The sequence below is a fragment of the Cicer arietinum genome, chromosome 7 (assembly GCF_000331145.2).
Source record: "Cicer arietinum cultivar CDC Frontier isolate Library 1 chromosome 7, Cicar.CDCFrontier_v2.0, whole genome shotgun sequence".
Classification (NCBI taxonomy): Eukaryota; Viridiplantae; Streptophyta; class Magnoliopsida; order Fabales; family Fabaceae; genus Cicer; species Cicer arietinum.
The window spans coordinates 1,511,720-1,522,244 of NC_021166.2; the positions used below are offsets into that span (position 1 = coordinate 1,511,720).

The following is a 10,525-nucleotide window of genomic DNA, read 5'->3' on the forward strand; positions in this document are numbered from 1 at the left end:
CATTCGTAGTAGGCAAGAACATAAAAGGTTTTTCAATCGTTGATTCTATATTACTAACCAACCAAGCAATAATAACAAAATTCTCAGATTTTCAAAACATGTAATTCGAATATCTTGTGGCAGACATTTACACCTCTCCTGTGAGAAAACCCTATTTTCCCTTACCGTATAGTATCAATCTTGCGATTTGGAATCATTCGACATAATTTTTTCTATTGTTATATAAACCATTTCAGTCACCGCTATCTAAACCAACATTGTCAGCCGATGACTACTTTTGATTTTTCACCCAAACCATTGTCGTTGTTGTCGCCGCCGCTACCCATAAGGGCTGCCTTCCATGGGGTATTGTGTGCCATTAGGTAAACAAAAAACCAGGTTAGGTCACAAACCAGGTCGTTCAAAAATTAAAAACAAAATATTGGTGTCCTCGGAGGCCCAAACCCCACTAGGTTGTGGAAGTTTTACAAAACCCTAACCAAAAGTTCTAGATACCATGAAGAAAGTAAAAGACAAAATACTTTCATATTTTATTACTAAAACTCTAAGCTGTTTATATAAGAAAAGATATTACGATAGTAATAATGAGTAATAATGACAAAATCATAAAATAAAAATAAACATAATAATATAAAATAAAAAAGAATCAAATTTAATTTTTCTTGATTCTTGAATAATATGTCAATATTTTTGCATGTATATTCAATGGATGTTAAAAAAGCACAGGTACATTACAAAGATAGAAACAAGACAAATAATGTAAATGCGAAGTACATGTGCTGCAAATAGAATAAACCAAAATACCCAGCAAAATACAAGGAATGTATGTCAGTCAATGTTTCTGGTTGAAAACTTGTCAGGTCATATTACAACATATATGAGCCAGTATCAAAATTGAATTTAGCTTATGATCTTATTCATCTGCTATGATATTGAAGTGTAAAACATGTTTGAAACTAGGTGGCATATCCCCTGATTGCCAAGTTATCACTATCCTGAACTATGCTAAAAATATTCCAGTAGAAAAACAAGCATTTTGTTATCAACTCTCATTAAATATTGACGACAAATAAAATCAACCTTAATTCTTCCGACCGATAATTTTCATAATAAAATTGACACAGGTAAAATCAGTTACATACTGGTGGCAAACCTAATATGACATCCAATTAGGCTTGATGTATATAATACAACAATTATTTACAAAGGAAACGGAGCCTCTAGAGATCCTTGCAACTACAACCTTAACAATTGTATGATACATTGCTTTTGACCTTTCTCCACAAGTTCAGTCATAATAGTAAAATGAAAACAAGACTTTCAAGAGCAGTTACACATGGAAAATTTAGTCAGCATCATCAGCTGTGAAGTCAGGCTCGGGGGGTTTCTGTAGTTTCACCAACTCCCTGGCAGTCTTGGCAATTCGATTGCGGTGTACACCACGAAGAGTGTGTGCGGCAAACTTTGAGGCTAATAAGGCGGCACCAAGGCTGGAGGAACTGCCGCCAGAATTTCCGTGACTTCCTTCTGCCTCATCTGCTTCTTCTTCCTTTTGACGAAGCTTCATAATTTTCTTTTTACAATATCTACGCCATGCTGCTTGAATAAAGCATGCAGCCCAAGTTCTCCATTGTTGAGAGTAAAAACGAAAAGTGTGTTGAACCTGTCTACTGTGAAGACGCCTAAACTGACTGGCAACAAATTTCAGCTCATCGGCAGTCAAGGCAAAAGTCTCAACCTCTGTTAACGCCTTAACCGTTCGAGTAGAAGTTGGAAGATTAGAACCAGATTTGGGGTCCAGGGCCCAGGTTAAAAGCTCCTCCCCACAAAAGTCAGCCTCTTTTAGAAAACTGCGGTTGAAAAATCCACTCCTCCCACCATCTGTGGTAACACTCTCAAGGCGTCCACGTATGATGAAAAGCATCTCATCAACTGGATCTCCTTCCCGAACAATAAAAGTATTCTCTGTAAATAAACAAGGTTTCAGTCTCTCACATATGGCATCAAGCAATCTCTCATCCATACTCTCAAATAGTGGAACCTACAAATCCATGAAAAGCAATTAATGAATTAACAAATTCAGATGCTCAACAGAAATTTGATTAAGTTAATCTGCAAGAGAATTCAAGTTCAAAAAATATATTATAAAAAATTTGAAAATCAATCTATATGAGATCAAGTCCAAAAATCCACATAGACATTGCATGTTTAAATATCTAAAAGAATGTGAAAGGCAAATATTAAGAGTCGGTGAAATAGTTAATGGACCAGATAGCTAGTCTAAGAGAGAGATCAAGTCCAACAAATCTCAAGCACTGTATATTTATATTTGTGCAGGACCAATTAATAACTTGATGCGGTATACAATAGACAAATATGGAACTGATTAACTACATTTTCTGATTTTCATCTAATTCTAATGCATAATATTTGGTTCTTTCTTTATCAGAGAAAAGTTGAGCTGTTTTTAGTCACACATTTGAGATAGAGTTCTTTGGTGTTTCACTAATTTTTAAGTGTTTGTGACAGCATACCCTCCTCACTAAAGCCAAACAGAGATGACGCTTAATATCTCTTCGAAGATCCTTTGGTAGACTCTGAACTAAATTATCTTCATCTACGCCACGTGTTGCCAACCACTTATACTGATCATACCGTCTCACGCGCTCTCTAAGCCCTTGTGGGAGCAAGCGATGATGCATCCACTGTTCAGAATCACGCCTTTTGACTCTCATTTCCTCAAGCCTAAGGGTAAGGGACTGAAGATATGTCTGCAATCATGGAAAATACAGAAACCTCAGTAACAATTATAATTTATAAACAATCTTCTATTTCATACTTTAGAGAGAAACTTAATAACATCAAGTGCTCAACCCTCAATATCTACATATTCATATGAATGTGTATTTGGTCCAACTTCTTAAGGCAGAACTGTATAGCTCTCAACTAAGAAGCACATAAATTAACCCTAACAGTCATAATACAAACACTTACATGAGTGTGAGAAGAGCTAATCTAGACCAGGCATGTGCAGCTATGGTCAAAATAAATGCTTTTCACACTCGCATTGGATATGCCCCCGTATATCATATACATATGCTTCAAATTTACAATTTCTCGAAATGTCATATGAGCCAACCAACATAAAATGAAAAAGTTGAGAGAAATAAAATTGGTATATGACAAAAGCAGCAAAGTAGTCCTGCCATGCTTCTTAAGACTTGAACATGAATACTGAAGTTCATTTTTTAAAAAGAGACTAAAAAAAATAGCTATAATAGCATTCGTTTTCAACAGCAAGTGTTTGGGCCCGATAAAAAAAAAGATAAATGGCAAGTCAATGCTTACTCTGTGCAACATACAACAGATCATATGCGACCTCTAGCTGGCCTTACAAATAGACGGTATCTAGATGAATACTGAGAGACTAGCCACTCTATAAACACGTTTAATATTGTCTAAACCCACTCACGTCCCATACCATACTTACAACTGCAATATTCAATTTCATTTATTGTTTATCGGCATGAAAATTATCATACGATAATTCAAGCATTAAGTATACAGCATATTTGGCACAGAACAAAACCAAGCCTACAGATAATCCAGCATACTGCTGACAGACTGAATAACAAGACTTCAAGCCTTCTTATGATATGTTATGCTCAATGATTCGAAGTATACCTGCATGTTGCCAATAAGAAGCGCGAAGAGGATGAGGCCTGATATGGCAAGTGCTATTGAAAAGATAACCTCCCCAGGATAGGTGCTAGTTTGAAGCCCCTGACCAAGGGTACTGCAGTGAAGTCAATGAAAAATGGTAGTGGCATAAAAATGATCTACAAAATTTGATCTTTAGAACAAAACATGTAACATGCCCAAAAATGAAGCCTTTAGAACTTATCACCTTTATAAGGAGTTCTGAGATAACCCTACCATTGATATAGTCTATAAAATATTAATGTAGTCTAACATCGAAATTATTGAGTTTTTAGACTCAAAAGAAGACCATTATTCTAGACATAGAAACTCCATAAAAAATCAATAGCATTACTCGTATTCAGTGATAAGATCAGTAACCTAATTTCAGAAATTGACCATTAGGGAGGTTCGTTTTGCAGAGCAAAGTAATGAGTGTGGTAACCGTGCTCCAAAAGAGCAGTCCAATATACTCTTATCTTGACAGAAGATAATTAAATTTTGAGAGATCATGGAACCCTAACATTGAATAAAATATATAATCTGTAATGTGATTGACAGTCACATTTATCCTGGACCAGAAAAGCTAACTTTATATGGGGTGTTTGATAACTAAACAAAGAGGATAAAGTTCTGTGATGTCAAATTTTTGCTAGTCACTAAAATATACAATTTGTTCAATGATTTAGACACACGCTCAATCTTTCATGCCACTAACCTTTTTAAAACCACTTGCAACATATATAAGAAAATTACAATGTTATAAGGCACCATGTTGACATAACATGCAATACCCAATAGGTGCGACCTCAATAAAAATGAAGCGACCAAGAACCCACTGCATCACTGATACATCTAGAACCAATCATGTTTCTATCTAACTGGTTTCAAACTTAATATATTTACCTTTTCAAACAGCTTAGAAATTATAGAATCAAACTAGAAATGTAAATACATTTCAGACTTCAAACAGAACATACTTGTTTTAGCTCTCAATCTTTCTAATTGCTGTTACTTAATGCACAACAAAATTGTCCAGATGAAACAATTACTTACCTTAAATTCTGGAGTCCCCACCATAAACAATAACAATATTTCGAGATGAACTTGTTAGATGAAATGATACCAGACGACAAGGCTTGTGTAAAAATTCCATAATTAAAAGGTGGAGGATCATCATCTACAGAGCACTTTGACTCAAGAATAGCTTTGCTTTTATTTTGCCAGACACTATAACCTTCCGTGTGCTGGTTCTCACAATACAGGTAGTTTTTGTTGCACCCATTGTCACTGCAAGCCTGCTGCCAGCATGAGTCATTGCGTTCAATAGCTAACAAGTACCAAAAAGCACCAACTATCTGCAATCATTGATGGAAAGAGACCCGAAATAAATTAGTGACAGAGTTGACACACCAAAGAGCTAGATAGCAAGGATAATAGCATAACTGGTGAAATTGTATATAACTCAACTAGACGAACAGAAAACAGAAGAAAATTCACACTTACATGACTAGCAAGCATGTATAACAGCAAATAATATGCAGCACCAGCCCATGCAGTTTCGGCAAAGACACCAGCTGTTCTCTTAAGTTCTGAAGTTAACGGTACCATTCGAAGAAATCTAGGAATATACTGAAGCAAGATAATGAACAGTAAGGCCCGCTTTGTTGCTAGTACATCTGAACTTTTTGATCTCTGAAGAAATCTCCAAACAACAATCTGAATACAAGAATGTAAAAAGAAAACAAAAGCCAGAGTTTAGTTTTCTTATACTCCTTAAAATTGCAGTAGCCAAGACATGCATCAGACTAATACAATATCTGTCATAATTTCATTGAGCAGTCAGAAAGTGAATGTCAACTAAATCCATATCACAAAAGAAGTTATAATCAAATCCCCAAGTTCAATAGTTTCAAACCAAAGAAAACAGGTATGCAGTGAGATTGGAGAGCTTTATTGCATTGATGACAGTGTTTGCCTATTTGTCTGTGGTGTTGCAAAACACGATATTTTATCCACTATTTTTATTGTACTCGTTATTTCTTCTCTCTAGTGAAATCTCTTACTATAACCCCCACCAAAAATAAATCATAATAAATATCTTCCAATGAGTACCAAATTTAATCCCCCAAATCAACCTTGATCCAAACACAAAAAGAAGCAAGAGAGGATTGCAGCGACAATATTATCCTATGAAAATCCAGAGTTAAAGACAACAGAGCTGTAGAGCTGTATACATTGTTGGTACATAAAGATCACAAAATCCAAAGAAAATAACCATACAGTGTTAACAAAAAGAGATTGATTCAAGATACAACAGTTTTATCAACCTGTGGTATCGGCAACACAGATACGAAATCAATGATGAAATATCGTCGCAAGTATCGCTTGGCTATCTTTGCCGGGTCTATCACAAGCTCACCCCGCCCAAAGACACGAGATGATGGAGCAATGTAAGCAGTACGAAATTGGAGAGCCATGTGTATAAGATAGAAAACATCAATCACTGTCCTCAAGGTGGTGACTATTGTCGCCAACTTTCGGTCTATACCTAGACAGTGTAATTGATCATTGATGACCGGAAGATAAAAAAACAGTGGATCCACAGACACAGCCAAAATGCATGAGATAACAAACAACTTATTCCATAAGAGTAAAAATTTGTCTTGGGGATCAAATATCTTCTTTTCGGACACTTTAAGATCTTCCTGAAACACCGCCTTAGATACCCCCAGTCCAAGTGATCGACCAATAGATTTCAGTCCTTCAGATCCCTTTCTCATTCCTTTTTTAAAAGACCTAGAGGTTGTGCCGCTTTCATGACTACCATGGCTTAATTTATCAATACCAAATCCAGATCTTGTAACTCTGACATCAGAAGATGAAGCCAGTCTAGAATCCAAGACATCCCACCTAGAAAAATGAACCAAACGCATAGAAAGATATCACTTTCCTCTCAAACAGTAACAAAGTAACTGCCGGTTCATAAACAGGAATATGAAGACCCATTCTAGATCAGAGAAAGGCACAGAGAAGATATCAATAACTAAGAAAATGTTTACCAAATATTGTGTGCACATATTAAAATTTAAGGTCAATCTGAGTTGAATAGTAAAAAAAATAAAATCAAATTAAGAAAAGCTACATCCACAAGATTTATGTAAAGCATCTTAAAATTATTGGCAGTACTCTCTTCTCCTTCATATCTCTACGATGCAGTGTTGTCAATGGCAGAAGGCCGGAAATCCGCCATATAAACATGTCATTGCGGCATATGGCACCACTATTGCAGACATTCATTCACAAATTGCCTGCGGCGGTTGTCCAAAAATCCGCCATGGCCGCCATTTAACAACACTACTACCATGACCTTGCAATGAAAATATATTGGATACCTAAAAGAACTTTCCCGCTGGCCACCCATGTACTGTGATTTGTAATCACTAGAGTCAAACATCTTTCAACAGTAGATCACATTTGGCATCTGATGCACAACCTACATACCAACAAAACAATATTCAAAACAATGACCAACAATATTTATAACATTGCTTCCTTTACGGTCAGATACCAAATGTTTACTAAAAGCCTCATGGTAAAGGCAAGCACAATTCCCAATTCAAATGAAGATAAAGTATAATTTCAAGAATGACATGGCCTAAATTTAGAAACTTATGCGGACATCTACTTTTTCCATGTGTTAAAACCCAAATGTAAATCTACTGTGTGTTGTGTATAGATTAAACCAGAAAAATAAATCTAATTTGCCGCTTTTACGTATATCATCTTCCTCCCAACACAGCATTAGTAAAAAATTACTCTTGTAGACCAAACTACTGTAACTAACACTTAGCTAAAGCCTTCTAATATAACAAATCAACACACAAAAAATGTCAAAAGCAAAATTATTTCGAAATTGGTAGGCTGTGTTTGGTAAATGTTAAAACTCAAGGGATTAATTGTCATACCTTGTGAGTGTAAAATATTTGATATTATCAATAAATCACAATCATTGGTATATATGACTAGTTATGCTTAAAGTCAAACTTTGTCAACGATCTGATGGTTGTGGTTGTGATTCACAGTGCGAAAAAATTCTACACCTAAATTAAATTAAATTAAATTGTTAATTAATCGAATAAAAAAATTACGAAAAAATGGATCTCTAGTATTTGTAGTTCAACAGATGCAGAGAAACCATATTTTTATCAAACACAAGAGTAAAGCGTAATATCAAAATCAGAGGAGAAGAAAGATCGACGGTAGACAGTGGCCGGCGACCGGAAACCACTCCGGCGGTGAAGAATTAAAAAGAGGGTTTGACTTAATAACGAAACTTAAAGTTGACGTTTGAATTAACTGTGGGTGAAGTTGAGGTTCATAAGTCTGTACCGACGAGAGTAACAAAATCGTAATTACAATTTCCGAAATTCCATTATAAAAATGAAAGCAATTAAATTGGAAAATGGAAAAATGGAAAAATATAAAAAGTAACGGACCTCATAGAGAAATAGTAGATGTGAAGTTCCGGTGAGTAAAAGAAGGAGAAGAAGAGAGAGAAGGCGCAGCAACACAAACTGTTAACAACTTGCAAAGCACCGAAAACCAACAATGAGGAAGCAAGAAGCAGCGCGGAAGGATCCTAATCAGAAATCACTACGAAATCAAATGTCAAAATATCTTTTCTTTTTATTCTATAAATTCAATTATCAAAATGTCTTTTAATTTTATTGAATAGGCAAACTTTCTTTTCTACTTAATCATATACGAATATACTTATAATTAAGAATAGGAATCATATTAAATTTTTTTGTTTATCTATAATTCAATTACTACCAGAGAAATAGTCGATTTTTAATTCTGTAGGATTAATTGAGGACATTTTTTTAAAAGAAAAACTAACCTATAATTTATTTTATAATTTCAAGATAATTTTTATTTACAAAAGAATTTTATGTACAAATATCAAATTAGTATAAAACAAATATATAATATATGTTTATATGTACTTTTTTTAATAAAATCAACAAAATGGATTAGGCTCTTTTAAAGAAAATAAATATCGATATTATTATATCAAGTAGTATGTATTATATTCAAATTTGAGATTTATATGAATTTTTTTATTATTTCATCTCCAGACAAAAAAATATTCTCCTTATAAGATAAAGTAAATAATATTAGTTATTGATTATCAAATCAATAATCTATATTATGTGAACTTATAATAAGTATTGGTTTATTTAATTTATCAACTTCTCATTTAGATTAGTCAAATTCAAATAAATTTATGGCAAGTGGCAAGGTCAGTATAAAATTAAAAAAAACTCAGAGAATAAAATGATTTATATTTGTTTTTTTTTCAATAGTATTATCAAATCGAAAAAAGAAATCATAAAAATACATTGATTTGATCTAATTATAACAAGACATGACTTAAATATCTAACTTGTAAATTTGAATATGCTAAAGTTGATTGATGCAATACAAATATAAATTCAATTTAAATACTAAAAAAAATAAAATAAAAAGAATACATGATTTATATTTTAAAAATATTTAAATTTAGACTTCATTTAAATTATTTCATTTATGAATTTATTTATTTGTATTTAATTAAATAGTTGAAATATTTGAAATATACTCTACCTATATAAAAGGATACGAGTTTTTGTATATATTTTCCTTCTAATTTGACCTCTTGTATAAATATTTTCTTTTATTATTTTATAATAATAAAATAAGTATTTCTTTGTATATAAACTTAGTTCAATTGCAGATATATTATTAGATATGTTTTGTTTTAGGTTTAAACTCTAAATTTTATAGTTGTTATAGATGTATGTGAGTTTATAATATCATAATTTTGAAGACAAAGGCTATTTTTTTTATAAAAGCAATATACATAATTATTTTGTTTTTATTTTAATAAAAAAGGGATAAAAATGGGTCATCTTAGTACAAGTAATTGGATTGCGTGCGAATTGTTAAGTTGCGGAGTTCCCATGCCTGTCAGCGTGATGTAGCACTAACTATATAAGTTACTTGTACAAATTAGATTCGTGTTTTTTTGAAAATATATATATATAGGAAGTGATTCAAGTGAAAACATTTTATTATTTTAATAAACAAAAACAATTAATTAAGATTAATGGTTTAGATATTTAATAATTAAAATAATAGGCTTTACTAGATCTTAATAAAGAATCTGCTACTGGATCGTTAACAATCCTTCTTCTTCACATATACGGGTCTAACAAAGAAAGTTGGCTTTTGTACCCCTTCAATTAACCCTGTACTCCTCATTTAAAAATTTTATTTTTAAATGTCAAAACTACCCTTGATAAAACTGTAAAAATTTAAAAAAAAAAAATTTACCGGAAATTTCAGAATGAATGAAATTTCCGGTAGTTATAAATGAATACCGGAAATTTTATTTTTGAAATTTCCGGTAGTTATAAATGAATACCAGAAATTTCAGAATGAATGAAATTTCCGGTAGTTATAAATGAATACCGAATATTATTTATAAATTAATTAATAAAATAAATTATATTAATAATAATAATAAAAGTAATAATAATAATAAAGTAAAGTAAATTATATTATTAAAACTTTATATATTTTTTAAATATTTTTATTATTATTTTTTAATTATATTAACAATATTTTATTTATTTTTTTATTAGATCGGAATAAAAATATGAGAGAGTTGTTAAAAAAATAAGCTGTTATTTTATAAAATACTAGATTGTAACCCGTGCGTCCGCACGGAAATAACGATTTTAATAAATAAATGGTTATATTATATATATATATATATATA

General features: G+C 32.3%; 1 protein-coding gene across 3 annotated transcripts; it reads right to left on the reverse strand.

The window, feature by feature from the left end:
- Positions 1 to 1,075: 1,075 nt before the first annotated feature.
- Positions 1,076 to 8,381, reverse strand: LOC101488903 (probable cyclic nucleotide-gated ion channel 5). Of its 3 annotated transcripts, XM_012717928.3 has the most exons (9): positions 8,199 to 8,381; positions 7,668 to 7,802; positions 7,095 to 7,195; positions 6,030 to 6,612; positions 5,206 to 5,418; positions 4,756 to 5,057; positions 3,685 to 3,796; positions 2,535 to 2,771; positions 1,076 to 2,041 (listed from the first exon to the last, which is right to left on the reverse strand). In XM_012717928.3, exons 3-9 carry the CDS (start codon positions 7,154 to 7,156, stop codon positions 1,346 to 1,348), a joined length of 2,205 nt encoding a protein of 734 aa, XP_012573382.1. In that variant the 5' UTR covers positions 7,157 to 7,195; positions 7,668 to 7,802; positions 8,199 to 8,381; the 3' UTR covers positions 1,076 to 1,345. The 3 variants fall into 3 exon arrangements, with proteins under 3 accessions (XP_012573382.1, XP_004507741.1, XP_027192835.1); XM_004507684.4 differs by lacking the exon at positions 7,668 to 7,802; XM_027337034.2 differs by lacking the exons at positions 7,095 to 7,195; positions 7,668 to 7,802.
- Positions 8,382 to 10,525: the final 2,144 nt, after the last annotated feature.